Below are 16,778 nucleotides of genomic sequence, written 5' to 3'. Positions count from 1 at the left end.
AATGCTTGGGGAAACTATGTTCGTAATGACGTATTTGCTGCAAGTTAATCATTAAAATTAAATAATTAAAAAGTAGGGCAAGCGCATAAGCACAATTATCTCATTTACTGTTGTAATAATAGTAATACTAGAATAACACATCATAAGGGTTAATAACAGTGTTACCTTACGATTCTAAAATGACCAACCAAATCCGAATTTCAAATATAACGATAAATTTAAGTGTTTATCTCTTTGGATTATAATTTATGTCTTTTGGCGATATCTTTCCTTGATACATTAATAAAATTTCGATTACATTCATGCATATACCAGAAATGAAAACAATTAAAATTTTAATGAAATATGGCAACAGTTTCCCATCTAAATTAGTGTTTGATGGCTTTTATCAACTGATCTACGCTATAGGAGTTCACCACAGCGCTCACAGGAAGTTTTGCCTCCGCCATGGCCTTTTGGGCAGCAGCTCCCACAGCAATAAGTTTGCGATCGTTCACAGAAACCTTATATTTGCTGAAAAACTCCGATGCACTCCTCACGCTGGCCAGACTGTGGAACACTATGGTCTCCAGTTGTTTGGCCTTGAGCACCTTTTTCATGTCGTTTGTAAAATTCGGATGGATTTGATTCTCGTACACTTCACAAGAATCCACACGAAACCCCTGAGCCACCAGTCGGATACGCAGCGTATTGCCGGCCTCATTCCCGTAAGGCAGGAGAAAGGGCAAGTCTCTTTTCGGTCCAATGGTCTCCACAATCAGGTCGCACAGGTTGTGGGCACTCACCACACGATCTCCAAGCGTCGGAAACTTTCGTAGAGTCATGTATGCCCTGCTATGGGTACTTGCGCCCAAGGCATAGTTATGCAAGGCACGCCAGCAATTTGGCATCGCACCATTATTGCCCAGTGCCTCGTACACGGCCTGGACACTGCGCGGTCCGGGGAAGATAATTCCGGCATATCTGTGCGGCGCCTCAAGTTTGGCCTTCAGCAAGCCCAGGTTCTTCATCACAATCTGCGATGGGGGTATGTAAATGGGACTTAAATTACTCTGACGCATTGCCTGGCTCCGATCATAGTCCGCGGTGTGGCCCTTCAATAGGATAACTATTCGCTTTTGGCGATTAGCCATTGTTGTAATACAATTTTTAGAGCTCGAAAAAAAACGTTAATTTTTGTTTGGAAACAGAACCGATCGGTTGTTTGTTTGAATTGTAATGAATTGTAAGTTTTCAGATGGGTATCGGATCTGTTGTTTGTTTGAAAATTGTCATAGCACTCATGATGTTGAAAAAGTGTGATCTATGACAGGGGAATGTAATATGAAGGGGAACATATTCCTTTCTTTCTTAGAACTACCATAATACATACATCATTTCTAAAAACAAACTCTTCAAAATGTGTCGTCTTGGAATGTGTTATCACAATAATCTGCATAGATTCAAAATTTGTGTACATTTATAGTAATTTATGGAAAACAAATAAGACTTACAGAGAGATTAACTAAACAATCATATTAATAATTGTATGAATTACAACAAATATAAAATTCATAGATCAGAACAATCAGAATCTCCCGCTAGACCGCCCCCATTTGCAAAATGGGCGTAAAGAGCTTGTAGGCCTGCTCGACGTATTGCACGGCGGCAAACATTTCGGCAAAGAATGTGTTGACCCTCTCCTTGGACTCCTCTGCAGTGTCGGGGGAAGAAGCACCCTTGCTGCTCAGTAATGCCGCATAGCGATGGCTGAGACCCTGGAGATGGCCATTGCATTGCTTGCAGAGATTGACAATGCCGTCGACCTCATTGGCGGTGCTGTGATGCTGCTTCACCAGCAGCAGTTCGGCAATCTTGTGCAGCTTACACATTTCCAAGGCACAGGCTTCGCTCAGGGCGTGTATGCTCTTGGCATAGGCCTGCTCCAGATCTGATGTGGTGGCCTCTTCCGACTTTAACCAAGTGAGTGACTGCTTCCAGTGGCTGGAAAAATGAGTTTATTGAAAGCTTTTCCTGGGGGACAGCCAGATACTCACTTTGCCACCTCTTCAAATTGAATCCCCAGTTCGGCGTCTGCTATGGTAGCCGACAGACGTTCGCCCAGCTCCTCGGGCTTATAGTCGCCTTCGCTCTCGCACTCCAGATCCTCCAGTTCCAGCAGTTCCTTCACCTCGCTAATGGTCTCTTTCAGATCGGCCAGGGCATTTCCACTGACCGCATCCAAGAGCGTGTCCAGCTTCAGGCGCGACTCTTTGGATAAGATTTCCAATGCCTCGTAGTGCACCAGACCGCAGTAGTTCTCGAAGAGAATCTCAAAGCGTAGTTGCGCCTTTTTCTTTTCCAACTGGAGCTGCATCAGCGATTCCTCCATTTGATCCGCATCCTTTTTGGCCTCCAGCAGCAATGCACTCAAATTGGGTTTGTTCGCCTCGAGACCCAGAAGCTTCCTTTTGTTCATCAACTTGGGATCGTTGTCCTGCAGTATGGTCATGGTCTTCTTGCCAATGCCCTCGAGGGTGTCCAGTCCCGTGTTTAGGACTTTGGAACCCAGATTCGTGACGAAACCCAGACCAAATGCATTCTCCTGATTGGGATCGACTGGTGTCGCTGATGGTGTTTTTTTGGGACTGACGACGGTCGTCTCCTCTTTTGCCTTTTCTGCGGCATTCAAACGTGCCAGCTCCTCTGGATCGGGTACACCTATAATCTGACTCAAGCCCTGATTCACTTGTGTGGTTATATTCCCCAATCCCTCGGTGGCCGTGTGGAGGACAGAGCTCAGTTTTCCTCCCCACAGGCCCCACGAGGAAGATGAGGAAAGTTCTGGAGCTGGAGCTGTGGTTTCCGCCTGCGATTTTAGCTGCTCCAGTGGTTTCTCCTCTTTTCCTTTTGCGTTGCTTCTGTCGTCAGTGCTTTCCTGCGGTTGCTCCTTCTCCACGTGAACAAACTTATCATCGTCATCGCCCCAGTCATCCCAATTGTCGTCTTCATCACTCTGATTCCAATCGTTAGACGCCTCCTCATGCTTTTCTAGTTTATTTGCCATAATTTCGAAAATCACTTTGCTCCACGTAGATTTTGCTGTCCAATGGCTGGGGCTGCCAGTGTGCTTGAAAACGAACAGCTGTTGAAGAGAGTTGCCACACTGTTGTAAAAAGTACCGACTTTGTTGCGAAAAACAACAACATAACAGCCGACTATTTCCGCTTTAAAAATATATATGCGACATTGAAAATTTTTGTTGAAATCGTTTTTTTGTCAAAATAAAAGATTTTCGAGTACTTAAAAGTAGTTAATCAAAATTGATTCAGCAATCATATAAAATTATCTGGGCAAAAATAAGATATCTATATAGCTGGGAATATTCGACGGAAGAAAGATTAACCAAGAATTAGTCGTAATAACCGGTTCACAACAATGAGTCCCATTCATAGCTCGCAAATAACTGTTGACACTTTCGGCGTGTCTGATAAAAACCTCTCATTGACGGACACATTGAGAAAATGGACTGAAAAGACCCGATCAAATCTGTTTTTGCTCAACTCGCTCTTCTCTCAAGCAAAGACCGATTTTTTCACTTCTCTTTTGTTCCTGTTTTTCACTGAGCATCTTGTCGAGATATATATACAAAACACTCATCATATACATGAATATGTTTAAAAAATGTCAATTTGAGAAAAGGTCTTTATTAGTTACGTTTTATCTTCATATCAATATTTATGCTTTCATATAAAATTAACAAAATAGGGTATACAAAGGCCTATACTACGGCTTACATCCACAAATCTCAGAGACCATTAACGCTAGAGTAACCAAACTTGGTATCCGTACTCCTGTTAGATCTCACTATAAAACATATATCTCAGAATTTCGCCCCACCCCCTTCCGCCCCCACAAAGAACGAAAATCTGTTGCATCCACAATAGTGCAGATTCGAGAAAACTAAAAACGCACAATCATAGAGAATGACCATATCTATCCGGTTGCTGAATCTGGATTAGATCGGATCATTTTTAAAGCCAAAAGGAACACATCAATTTGCAGTGGCTACGCAACGCCCGACGTCACGCTCAGACTGATTTTCTGTCTCTCTTGCACGCACTCTTTGTCGCGTCGCTTAACATTATCTCACAACGTTCCCCCTCGTTTGTAATGTTTTTGAAAAAATTAATAAATAGCTTTAAAAACGTGTCCTGGAAACCACAAACTTTCTTGCTTTATTAACAATGAATCAATCTATGCACAAACAATTGTTTCATATTAATCGGTAAGCTGGTTAAAAAGATATAGCGGTTTGACTTTGGAAAATTGTTGAACCTATTCAGTTGAGCGGCACTGTAAGTATACAATAAATATATAACACAAAACCCACCCTTTTCTGCTATCTTGCAAAAGCAGAGAGAGAGAGAGACAGAGAGACACCAGCTGCGGCTGCGCTGTCGGCTGACGTATTTTTGTTGTACTCAGAAGCAAGCACATACAAAATCTCACACATGCAGCGACAGCCGATATATCTCTCTCGCTCTTGCAAGGCAGACCTGCGGCGGCGCGACTGCGCTACTTCGAAGTCATTTTCGCAAATGGCGGCGCTGCCAATTGCTATAAAAAGGCACAGTCGAATCCACGCCACTTTATTTTTTTTTTTTTTACTGTAAACATCTTCTCTTCTAAACCTAGTGCGGAGGGAGTCAGCACCGTGCGCACCATGGCACCCCAGAACCTCCGCAACCACACTTCTCGGAGCGTAATTGAACCTCCGCAACCACACTTCTCGGAGCGTAATCGAACCTCCGCAACCACACTTCTTGGAGCGTAATTGAACCTCCGCAACGAATCTTCTTCTCGGGGGGCATGGCTTTTGATTCTATTAGTCGGTTTAAATTGTTTAAAACTAAATTATTTAAAAGCTAATTAAAACTTAGATTAAATAAACCCTCGGCGGGGCTGTCGGCCACCCCGACGGAGGGCAGGCCGTGCTCCTTGCACATGGCCAGGAGGTTCTTGTTTGAAAGTGTCTACAGTTTCGAGAGCTCCGATATTTCCGCACAATAACAAAACGGAAAACAAAAACAAAAATCTGTTGGTGCACATTCGGAGGCTTTCGTTGTTCTCGTACTCGGCTTCGGTTCTGTCTGTGGCTTCGGCTGTCTGCTCTATGACATCGTTGTGCTGTTCAATTTAAATTGCGGTCCACTACTTGACGCCGCAAATCGGTCCGACTGTCTCGCACTCCTGGACGCTTCCCCTTTCGCTCCTTTGGTCGCGGTGGTTGCAGATCCTGTATCCCCACTCCCGGCTTTAGCTTTGCCTACAACTTTTTTCTTTGCACGCATCTCTCGTCTCTCTTTCCGGCTGTCTCTTGCTGAAACCTTTGAGGAAACGAATCGATGAAAACTGTAAGCGATACACTTGCTTCCAGAAAATATATGCGAATATAAGGAATGTGCCGAAAAGAAACTGCACACTTTGTTTTTCTTATAACTTCGATGTTTTCGTTCCGATTTCAATTTTAATTTTTTTTAATTTTAGAGAAAAACATTAACTTTCAATTTTGTTAATAAATTTAAAAAAATGTCTAGCCTCTTATTTTTGATCGAACTTTTTGCTTAACACCGCTCATTAAGTTCTGCACACACTCTTTGGTTATCCTACGGGTCGCACGCATCCAGTTTTTTTTCATATCTTCCATGTTTTCGGAGAGACTACCATCCTTCTTTAAATTTCTTTTAACTAATGCCCAATATCGCTCAATTGGCCGGAGCTCTGGGCAATTTGGTGGGTTCTCCTCTTTTGACACGAAATTGATGCCTTTTGAGTCAAGTAGCGCTAAAGTTGAGCGGGCATAGTGCGCGGACGCCAGATCTGGCCAAAATATTCTTGACACATTGTGTTTTTCATAAAAAGGTATAAGACGCTTTTTCAAACACTCCTTCATGTACACATCGGCGTTGATTGTCCCTTTTGTGAAAAAAGCACTGGTTCTTAGGCCACAGGTGCAAATGGCCTGCCATATTAGCACTTTCTCCCCAAATTTATCAACTTGAATTGTTGAATTGTTGTTGTTGAATTGTTGTTGTTCGCGCTTTTTTTGCCAATTCTCGAACGGACATCGTGTTATGTTTGTGGATTAAGGCTAATACTTTTTCATCAATATTTTGATCCCTTGGACCCTTTTTTCTCCCAGTTTTTGGTAAATATTTTAAAGAACATGTCTCTCCAAACTTAATTATAATATTTTTAACACTATTAACACTAACTTTGTAGCGTTTAGCTAATTGTCTGTAAGACACACCTTTTTCTGTGCAATAATTGTGCACAATTTTTTTGCGAACTTCCTCTTCAATTCCTCTTCCTCTTGAAACTGATAAGCGAATAGTGAAAAAGGAACATGCAAACAACGCAGAATTTCTCAAGCTTTCTAACGGTGCATCGAACGGCATGATCGAAAGCTCGCACTGCGAGAAATTGACGATTGTAAGTGTGCAGTTTCTTTTCGGCACATTCCTTAGTATATTCAAGCAACTGGTTGCCCCAATGTGGCAGTATGCCATGCCAGTCTGGGGACCCCTAACATCAAGCACGAAAATGGACAAATTGCAAACATTACAACACAAAGCCCTCAGAGCAATCAATAATGCACCCTGGTACGTGAGCTACAACACACTGCACGCGGAGTCGAATTGGAGATCTCGAGCATCCAGAATGCAATCTATTGTGGAGCCGGTGGAGAATTGCATATCCTCGACGAGATCGGCATAGGTTCCCGGTTGGGTGAACTCACCTCCGTCCAGTATCAAATGATTGTGATAGTGCACATTCGCAGGCTGTCGTCGTTCTCGTGCTCGGCTTCGGTTCTGTCTGTGGCTTCGGTTTAGTCTGCGGCATTGGTTCTGTTTTCGGCTCCGATTGAGGTCTCTTGACTGCTGGCGACACGCCCACCGGTCGCGGCCACATTTGTGGCGAGAGTTCGAAGTTCGAACGGTACCCTGTGTTTTGGCGAGGAGTTTCTGCTGTTTCCTTCCAGTATAGCGTCGATGGAATGCGCGCTGCTTATTTGCGCCCTCCACACTTGGCTCAGGCCATCCAGCTCATAGAAAGGATCGTAGTCGGTCCACTGACCGTCGTCGTTGTCATCGTCATGCGGATGTGTAGATGCTATTGCTGTTTGTAGTGGTGGCACTCCTCCTGAGCCCCTGTCTCTTGCCTCTAGCAGTTTGTTCTTTTAAAATTGACATCACCTGTATTTTTATTGGGGCCATCAAATACGCGAGCCGTAGCAAGGTTCGGTTTTATAAGGGGTTCTGGTGAAATCTTCGTGCAGCTCCATGTTTGTGCTGTCCAGCCTGCACAAGGTGGTGAAAGCTGCGACCGGATACGAAACAACCCGTTGAACAAGGCGTTTCACCTGTGCCACCTCCGTGGTAAGCCGGTTCCGTACGACGTTGTCGGGATCTGTGGGGTACGTCGGGATCGGTGGATAGATAGTGTCCTGCCAGTGGTTGGCTGTGAAGGTCAGGTAGTACAGCTGCTCCAGCACCGTGTCCGTCACCGAGATCTCCTCCGCCTATAGATTGCGCAGGTGAACGCGCTATCCCATAGCACAGGGTACTCCTGCCGAGGCATCCATCGCATATGATGGCCATCAGTCGCGGGCCATATCCTCGCCGACGAATGTTGTCGAGGACAAAGGACACACCGGACTGGATCGGATCGCTGCCCAAGACCTCATGCGTTACGAGGGCCTGCCAATAATTTAATTGATTAGAATACCAAAAAATATTCATTCTAATGAATATTACCAGCTTCACGTGGAGGAAATGGAAAATCCTTCCATCCAAGTTGAAGGCTGCTATCGCTAGCACCTTCCACTTGTTGCCACGCACGTCCCACTTCAAATGTATTTCGTCGTTAAGCATTTCCATAATGGTGGAGGTTGGAGATCAAGTTGATCACACCAACTCCCATATCATGGGAATGCCCCTCTCGAGTGACACGGCCGATTGCATTTATTACAATCAGGAGCAACGTTTGAGAGGATCGCAATGGATATAGCAGGCCCATTCCCAACCAGTGACAGTGGAAATAAATATGTATTCTTATATCCGATCCCTAATCAAGAAGCATCGACAGTGACGATTGTGTTTATAAATAATTGGGTACAAGATTCGGAGTACCAATGAGGAGTACCATTTTGTTGGCTCAGATATTCACGGGAACAAACTGTAGCGGCGGGAGATGGCAAGAGTACGTCGAATGGAGTCGCTCAAGTGTTTGGAGCTGGAGCGCGAGTTGGGCTCGAAGTCTTGCGAAGATACCGCCTCTGTTGTACTGGTTATTCCTTTTCCTGACCCTGAAATATCCACAGCCATGGTGGCTGGACTATCCCCGGCAATCAGAGATGTAGGTGTGCCCAGTCGCTTGGAGCCGCGCTACTGCATGGTTCACCTGAAGTCAGGAGCGGACGTGGACTCGACGATAAGCGAGATCAATCAGGTGCGATTTGGCAACGGCTTTCTGGTGGCAGAGCGCAAAGAATTTTCCGATGAAGAGGAGGCTAAATTGATCGACCCCTGCAGTCTGTATGTGTACATGTATACAATATAATTACCCTTTAAGGTATAATTCATATCTTTATTTCAGAGTTGGATTACGTTAAAAAAATCATAAATTAAATACTTCTGTCCATAAAGTGAAAACGGAGAATTCCTGAGATCTTAATATATTCATTGAAAATGACATCGCAAACAATCATTTAGATCTATTTGAAAATAATAATTAAGCACAGATACAATTAGATTGCAGATGTATATGGCCATTTAAAAGGCACAAAATATCAAAAATATATTCTTAAATAAACTCTACAAAAATTCGAATTCCAAGAACTTTTGGAAAATAACATCTTACCTAGGTATTCCTAGGTAGATTACGAAAGTGGCGTGTCCTGCAATGTCCCAGGATCCCAGTCGCTGGTCATGGCAGATGTGGCAGAGGAACGTTTTTCTTCCTCACGCTTTCTTCGCTTCCGCAAGGCATCCTGCTTGGTGAAAATTTGCATTAATTGTTTGTACGATTTTGTTGTTACAGTTACAACTTACCCGTTCTTTTTGTTCCGGGGTTCTCCTTAGAGTACGAATCCGATTGTATATACAATTAGCTCCCACCTTCGGGCACCAAACGTCCCCCTCGTGGGGACACAGCTCCAACAGCTGCCTGCCCAGCTCATTACATTGGGAGAATATCAGCTGAAGTCCTTCCTTTCTGTACATATTGATAGCTCCGGTGCATAGTAGACATACCTCATTCGATTTCATCTTGTGGCCTATCTTCTTCCGCGCTAGCAGTCTTTTGTAGAGTTGTTGAAGCTTAGAGCTGGACTGCAGCACGTCCGCAAAACTTGGATCTGTTATCCTACCCGTGCCCTGCTCCTCTTCTGCCTCCGTCAGCGGTGAGAGCGGAGTACGCCCAAACGTATGTGCCGCGCGCAGCTCCACCGGGAGCCGGTCTGCCCCACAGCTATCGGCAACATATCGTCGACACTGCTCGGAGTGTCAGTGAACTATATGTAAAAGACATGATGGCTTTTTGGAGTTCCGTTGCAGAGGAGCAGCAAAACCAATCGCCGGCGCAGCAACAGGCGGCGCAACAGGCACGACTACCCGCTGCACAGCAGCAGCAGCAACCACAGCCAACGCGACAGCAACAAGTGGTTGTGCCACCAGTGGCGGCACAGCCGCAACCACGAGTGGGAACAGCTCAACAACAGCAGCAACAAGAAGTGCAGCATCAATCGCCCATACACCAACAGTCGCCACATCACCAACAGCAGCAGCAGCAGCATCTGCCGACTTACGGTCAATCGAAGGTGCAGGCTCAGGCACAGAAGACGGCCCAGCAAGTACAAGTGCAACACTAGCAGGCACCCACGACACCATCTTATCATTTGATAATGATCTATGAGACTGCAAACCCGAAACCCACTTTAGTTGTGGCCGCGAATGACAGCAGCTCGCCCAATAAAATGGAGGCAGCAGCAGCAGTAAGTAAATGGACTTTAAACTTGAAATTGAAATATGCGGGCGTGTCAGACCAGTGGGAAATCACAGGGCTAGATTCCGAGATTCGAATCTGGCAGGCTGCACCCGATAAAGAAGAAAGCACTATCGATGTTGATCACGAATTAGTATTCGATGTGGCCTGGGACATGGCTCCAGGTGCAGTCTGTACGCAGGTTTTTAATATAATTTTTGAATTTTTTAGGTCTAAAATTGTAAAGTGCCCTGTAGCTTTGGGGAAATTCACTCGGGGAATAGAATAGCTTCTCGGCAGACCAAAATTCAGGTACATCTGTGCGTCCTAACAGCACTGGGGGTGGAAGAAAAAGAAAAAATAAACGCGCCACCTATAGGTCAAGGATCGTATCTGAGGAAAGAGTAATGGAAGTTGACAGTTGAAGGGTCGAGCAGAGAAAGTAGGGTCCGAGTGTCGAGGCAGAATAGCATTCGCTCTTTTTCGTCTTGGACACTGAGCCAACTGGTAGCTTCTAGTGAAGCTCAGGAAGTAGGTACGTTGATCAACCTAGCGGTTTAAAGTGAAGTGTGAAGAGTAAAGGACAATTTTTTTGCTTAGATTCGGAAAAGTGCGCGAGCTTGCTAAAAAGAGAAAGAAAAGCAGTCAGCAAAGAAATTCCACTGCTAAATTGGGGCAGATCCGCGGGTAAGTGGAGGAGAGCTTTGCAGCGCCGCAGCAGTACATTTATTCAAGCAGTCGGAACTTTTGCTACCCCTTAGGTTTGGCGCCCCAGCCTCAGTTAAATCTCAAGGCAAAGAGCACCACTTCAACATAAATCCACCTGGCAAGGGGAAGGCACAGCAGAGGGGAACCCTAAACAAGGGGAACCTAGAGCACAGCAGAGGCGATAATAATCTCAGTGTAATATCAAGGCAAAAGAGCACCGCTTCAACATAAATCCACCTGGCAAGGGGAAGGCACAGCAGAGGGGAACCACAAACAAGGGGAAGCTAATAGACAAATAAAAAGAACACCACCCTTTTGCCGACGAGACAGTAGCCGGAATGATAGCGTGCTGGTCGACCTCTGAGGAAAACATCAGTCCTACTAACCGTTGTCCACTACAAAATTTTGGATGAAAGTTTTGGCGCCCAACAGCACATATTGTGGCGGCGCCACTCGGCTCTTTTTCGCTCTCTCTTAATCGGTTAAAGGCTCTGTCTTAATATGTTAATGGGAGTACTTATAAGTAATTAATCTTGTAGGAAATTTACTCATCATTATGTGGGCAGAGCAGAAGGTTTTATTTCCCCAGCATTATTCTACAGAATACCAAAATTAAGCAATAGGAACAATTACTCTTTTCTTTTACCAAATCCAAAAACAAGGAGTCCCTAAAATAAGAATATCTTGTAGAAAATTGATCTATCTATTGGATAAAATTATGTATTCAAGTATGGAAGTCCTACCTAGCTATTAAGATCAAATTGAATATAAAAATTGAGGAATATGGTTTCCAATCCTTGAAGGAGAACGATTAACCCATTGTAAACCAAGGGGGTATTTTAACATTCCACTGAAAATAATGCAAATTTGATCATTTTAGCGCAGTTCAGATTAAAGATATCGTGTTTTTTTTTTTAAATTTCAGATGAAAGATGGCATGGCTCTACAAGAAGAATTTAATATCGTTAATATTTTTCGCCATTTACCTAAAATAGTTGAACTCTTTAAAAAGAGGGGGCATGAGTGGGTCAAGCTTGTTTCTTCATGCTAAGGAACCAAAATTAAGGCAAAAACAATCAAAGCAATCGCCGTAGCAGGAAAATAAGTCAAGTCTTTAAAATAAGCCAATCAACTAGAAAATAGGTTCATTAACTGGATAAAACTATGTGGGCAGGGCTAAATATTCTATCTAGCTAGTAATATTTGACGTATTATCAAAATCGAGGAATATGAATAATTCGTCGGTATATTTTGAAAATGAGACCGTATATTTCGGTATTTACTTGAATCGGGTATGAATCGGTAATAACCGGTTCACAGCAATGAGTCCCATTCCATACACAAAAGTTGCGGCAACATTTACTTGAAAACCGTATTTTAGTCAAAATAAAATACTTACAAGGATTTATTTACAAACACCTAATCAAATGCATGAATAGACCAAAAAAAATGTAATCTAAGACAAGGTCTTTACTAATTACGTTTGAAAGCAGGTTGGAAAACAGGTTATAGGGTATACAAATGACCACACTCTGGTTGACAACAAATGAGTCTGCAAATACCAGCAACATTGACGTCACAGCCTGCGACTATTGTTGAAACCGTGTTTTTGTCAAAACAAAAAACATGCAAGTACTTAAAAGTAGTTAATCCTGATTAAAATTGATTCAGCAATAATATAAAATTATCTGGGCAAAACTGAGAGATCTATATAGCTGGGAATATTCAACGGAAGAAAGAATAACCAAGAATTAATCGTCATAGCCGGTTGACAACAATGATTACCGGCAACATTAATTGTCATACCCTAGCGAAAAGGATGTTATAAAACTGAGAAAATGTTTGTCATCAAATGCTCCGTAGGTATCAGGATCGAGATAAATATATACAAGACACTAATAATATACATGAATATGTCTAAAACATATCAATTTGAGAAAAGTTCTTAATCTTCATATAAAATTAATTAAATAGGGTATAAAAATTCCTATACACGCATCATGTCTTCAAATACCAGCAACATTGCGACTGTTCTTTTTGTTGAACTATTTGGTTTAAGCCTTGTTTTAGTCAAAATGCAATAAAAGCAAGGACTAAAAACTAACCAATCTTGAAGAAAATTTATTCATCAACGGCCTAAAATTATGTGGGCATGGCTAAATATTCTATCTAGCTAGTAATATTCGACGGAATATCAAAAACGAGGAATATGTGTAATAGAACTTGAGTTGGTCAGTATATTTACGGTATATTTTTTAAATGTGACGGTATATTTTTGAGGGTCGGTCACACGGTCGACAACACTAACGCGGTGCTGCGGGAAAAAAATCAGCAAAAACATTGACTAAACAAAATTTTCACAATAAATCCGGGCTTAATTTGTTTTTACTTGAAGTGAAAGAATATATAAAATTATCGTTGCATGGGCGAAGCTAACTGTGCCGCCGGCTATGCTGGCGGCGTGATCTCGGTAAAAATGTAAGTAAAAATAGCGCTTTGCACTTCGAATTGTGTGAAATATGAAAATGGCACTAGCAAAACGTGGGTTCTTACAATTAATATATCATATTTAGCTTTTTTCTGTGCGTGTGTTTGTAATGTGTGCCAAGTAAACGTCCTGTCCTCGAAGATTCCATTTTAACCCTTTTTTGGTCTACGGATAGACAGGCAAAGCAACAGAACAGAACAGAACCCAAACATAAAGAGCGAAGCGGAAATTCAAAGTGTAAGGGGGAACAATAACAGAGCATGCCGCCTGCATTCCCACGCCGTTTCAGAAGCTCGAGCAACGCGCAGCATGCAAATTAATTTTCCGAGTCTGAGCCTGAGCCTGTACAATGCTACCAGTTATTATCAGCCCCTCTCCCTTTTGCATAATTGTCGTTTAGATGGTGATGGAGATGCTCTCTCTCTCTCTCTTTTTATCTTCCCTCCGAGAACAGCTGATTCCATGGTATTATTATAGACAAGGTGAGGCTGCTTGCCTAAGGAGGCTAGGTTTGTTGGAAATATTTATTCCGGTTAATCTTCCATAAGTTGATTTCCCCAATCTGCATCCTGCTCTAGGTCTTACGCTACAATTGAAATTAATCCTTCCCAATACTGGGTTCAAACCCATTCATTTGAAATGATGAATGTTTGTTTTACATTGTTGCCGGCAACATGCTTTCTGGCTACACGAAAGTTGCTTTGGTTTGATCGAACCAGCCGAGCGAACTCGAACCACTGTGCCATGGAAAGGTATGCTCGATGGGGAAAGTCCGCCTCGCAACATTCCAAGGCTCATCCGAATCTTACCTTACCCACTTTGATCAACAATATGCTGTGATTGCATACAAGTTCTGCTAACAATCAAGGTATGTTTTTGGGGTGGATTTTACATTGCATGCGTGTTATTTCCTGGCCCGTTTTGGTTCTTGTCCATACCCTTTTTTCCTTAGCAACACTCGTTTGTTGCCGGACAACATTTTTAGGCCCTAGCAACATTCGTAGGCGGGCGTATTTGAAAACGGCCTTGCCGCCCCAAAACAAACCCACTCGCGGACAAGTAAACAACTGAAATTGTGTACATTTTCTGAATTCAGAAAAGCGGTACGGCGCTAAAGTTTATAAATGCTACAAAAAAATATCCGATGTATTTCCGTAAAAAAATTACACCAAAAAATATATTGTCAAACAAAAGTTGCAATTAAGTGAATTTGTGTGCGTACTAGAATACAAAAATTCATTCATTTAACGGCTTGTCTGTGTGTGTGTAAGAGTGCCTTCTGAATGCGGCGCCGCCACGGAACTGCCGCCGCCAAAAATAATTTTTGATCAAAGAGCCAAAGAGAGAGAGAGAGAGGAGGTGACACTTTCGGCCTCTTTTCTTTCTAGTTGTTTGTTTTTTTAACGCGTTGCATGCGGCCCTGGCCATTTAAAAAGGCTAGAAAAATACCTGTCGTGGCGGGAGAGGGTGGAAGGAGGGGAGGGGTGGGAAGGTCTGCTGCTTATAGTTGATATCCTCACAAGGGCATCATCATTTTCTGTGGATTTCTCATTCTGATTGGTATTCCGCGTCCGATTCTTGTTGGCCTACTAAAAGAAAGTGGCTCGCACACACACACACACACGCACACATAGGCAAGCGCGGCGCGCGAAAGGTCTCTTACCAAATCTGCTCTCTTACATGTTTCTTTCTGGCCTGTTCTGGTTTTTTTTTTTTTAGGTCTCCGACTCGTGGTCAAAACGAAAGCGCCAAAAGCAAATAAAACAGATAAGAAATAGCCAGAAAAAGGCATTTTATAGTGTGTGAAGTGAAAAATTCTATTGAGATTCGGCCAAGTGAAAGAGCCGAGGCCGAGCCACCCCAAATCCACTGCAATTCTGCGGTCGATAAAAAGTTAATTAATTCGACAAAATAAAAACAAAACAAAACAAAACCCGAAATAGCGCCGGGATGAGTGCCAACGCCAACAGCAGCAGAACCAGGAGACGCAGCAATAGCTGGTCGTCGGAAAAGCAACCGCTGCAGCCGCAGCAGCCGGCGGCGCAACTTTCTCTGCCGGCGGACGATGACGTCGCAGGTGGTTTGCTGGAAATGCCGCGCATATGCCGTTGCTGCTGCAAACGGGATCTGGAGCTCCTTAGCCTCTTTGGGGCCGACAAACCAACCATATCCTCCCCAGAAACGACGGAAACAGAAACAGCCACAGCCACAGCCACAGCCACGTCTAAGATGCGACGCCGCGATACCACCACAGCAGCCCTGGGTGATCGCACCAACGGCAATCCCGTGGACTACGCCTTGAGCGGTGCCCACAGCAGCATGGACATTGTCCTCGAGGAGATGATCATCTGGATGCTCAATGTAAGTAAAGTAGCTCTCATTCCCGCTCTCTCTCTCTCTCTCTCTCTCTCTCACGCACTCGAAACTTGTTCTTTGCGTTTAATTTTTAATGTGATTTATTGCACGCACACACACACGTGTCGGACTCATTTACTTTGAAGTACCGTTGGCCCTCCCTCTTATATTTTATTTGTCCTTAATGCAGGGAAATAAATTAAATTGTCTGGACATTTTCACAAAACAAAGCGAAGGAAAGAGCAATATAAATAATAAATAAACCTCAATGCTCTTCCAGCAGTTCATTTCACCGACGGGATCAAAAAGTGTTAAATGTCCGTCGGTGAAAAAGGCATCGTTTAAGTGAAGCCCCCCCCCCCCCATCCAGAGTAGGCAGCGCTACAGCCAAAAAATTAATATAATATACAATGTATAAATGGATAGATATGTACGTACGAATGCATATCCGAGTATCTAGACTTAGATAATCCTCCTATCTTATCGTAATCAAGGCCCGGGAATATCATTTCATTTATTTGCTTTCGCATTTTATGACCCTCCATTTAGATTAGAAGAGCTCTACGCCCCTGATGGTACGTATCTGATTCGGATATGGTCCATATATTTGCTGGTCTTTTACGATGATCTTTTGGGCTGACCTTTTAAACCGAAATTGGCCATAAATTTTAATGATCGTAAATATGGGCTCCCCCAATTGAATACTAATTTGTTAATGTGTGCCCAAAGAAAGAGGTGTGGACGGCAATTAATAAAATTATTAAAAGAGAGAAAGTTCTGCGCTGCATTGCCGACCATATACAGAGGCACTGCACCCCGCACCCCCCCCCCCCCCCCCCCCCCCCCCCCCCCCCTACCAAAAGTGACTCAAAAACACTTGAGAGAAAATATTGCATTCCTCTCCTTTTTGAGGGGAACTTCTGAAGCTACAGCCCTCGAAGATAGCCTTTCTTCCATAGATTGTGTGGTTTCTGGTTTCTTATCTTTTCCTTTTAGATAGAACTTTTCTTTTTCTTTATTTTCTTAGCAAATATTGTCGGTTTTCTTTATCAGAATGAAGAACACCTGAAGAGGAAACTCTTATGTCTAATTTTTCATCCCCATTTCCGCAAAGAGTATCCAAAAATGGTCTGGCAAACGCATTTGCTTGAATTGCTTTTCCTTTTACTGATTTTCCATTGTAAATAATGTTGTGTGTGTG

The 16,778-nt window shown here is 43.3% G+C and overlaps 3 protein-coding genes across 6 annotated transcripts in view; 1 reads left to right on the top strand and 2 right to left on the bottom strand.

Annotated features, from left to right (window-relative positions):
* Positions 1-294: 294 nt before the first annotated feature.
* LOC108155284 (uroporphyrinogen-III synthase) lies at positions 295-1,149 on the bottom strand. Its single transcript, XM_017286001.2, has one exon. The coding sequence runs from the start codon at positions 1,131-1,133 to the stop codon at positions 369-371; it is 765 nt and encodes a 254-aa protein (XP_017141490.1). The 5' UTR covers positions 1,134-1,149; the 3' UTR covers positions 295-368.
* A 288-nt stretch (positions 1,150-1,437) lies between these two features.
* On the bottom strand, positions 1,438-3,147 carry LOC108155282 (protein FAM114A2). Its single transcript, XM_017285998.2, has 2 exons — positions 2,037-3,147; positions 1,438-1,983 (listed from the first exon to the last, which is right to left on the bottom strand). The coding sequence occupies exons 1-2, from the start codon at positions 3,044-3,046 to the stop codon at positions 1,581-1,583; spliced, it is 1,413 nt and encodes a 470-aa protein (XP_017141487.1). The 5' UTR covers positions 3,047-3,147; the 3' UTR covers positions 1,438-1,580.
* A 9,868-nt stretch (positions 3,148-13,015) lies between these two features.
* Positions 13,016-16,778, top strand: part of LOC108154093 — a 37,087-nt gene continuing 33,324 nt past the window's right edge. For 3 of the 4 annotated variants that reach the window (XM_017284210.2, XM_017284209.2, XM_033388727.1), the window contains exons 1-2: positions 13,016-13,212; positions 14,942-15,583. In XM_017284210.2, the coding sequence (XP_017139699.1) occupies positions 15,173-15,583 (411 nt within the window). In that variant the 5' untranslated portion in view covers positions 13,016-13,212; positions 14,942-15,172. Of the gene's footprint in view, positions 13,213-14,385; positions 14,437-14,941; positions 15,584-16,778 lie in introns of those variants that run through there. The other variant, XM_033388728.1, reaches the window with a different exon arrangement.

This window comes from Drosophila miranda, chromosome 2 (genome assembly GCF_003369915.1).
Source record: "Drosophila miranda strain MSH22 chromosome 2, D.miranda_PacBio2.1, whole genome shotgun sequence".
Taxonomy (NCBI): domain Eukaryota; kingdom Metazoa; phylum Arthropoda; class Insecta; order Diptera; family Drosophilidae; genus Drosophila; species Drosophila miranda.
This window is presented reverse-complemented; position numbering and strand designations above follow the sequence as displayed.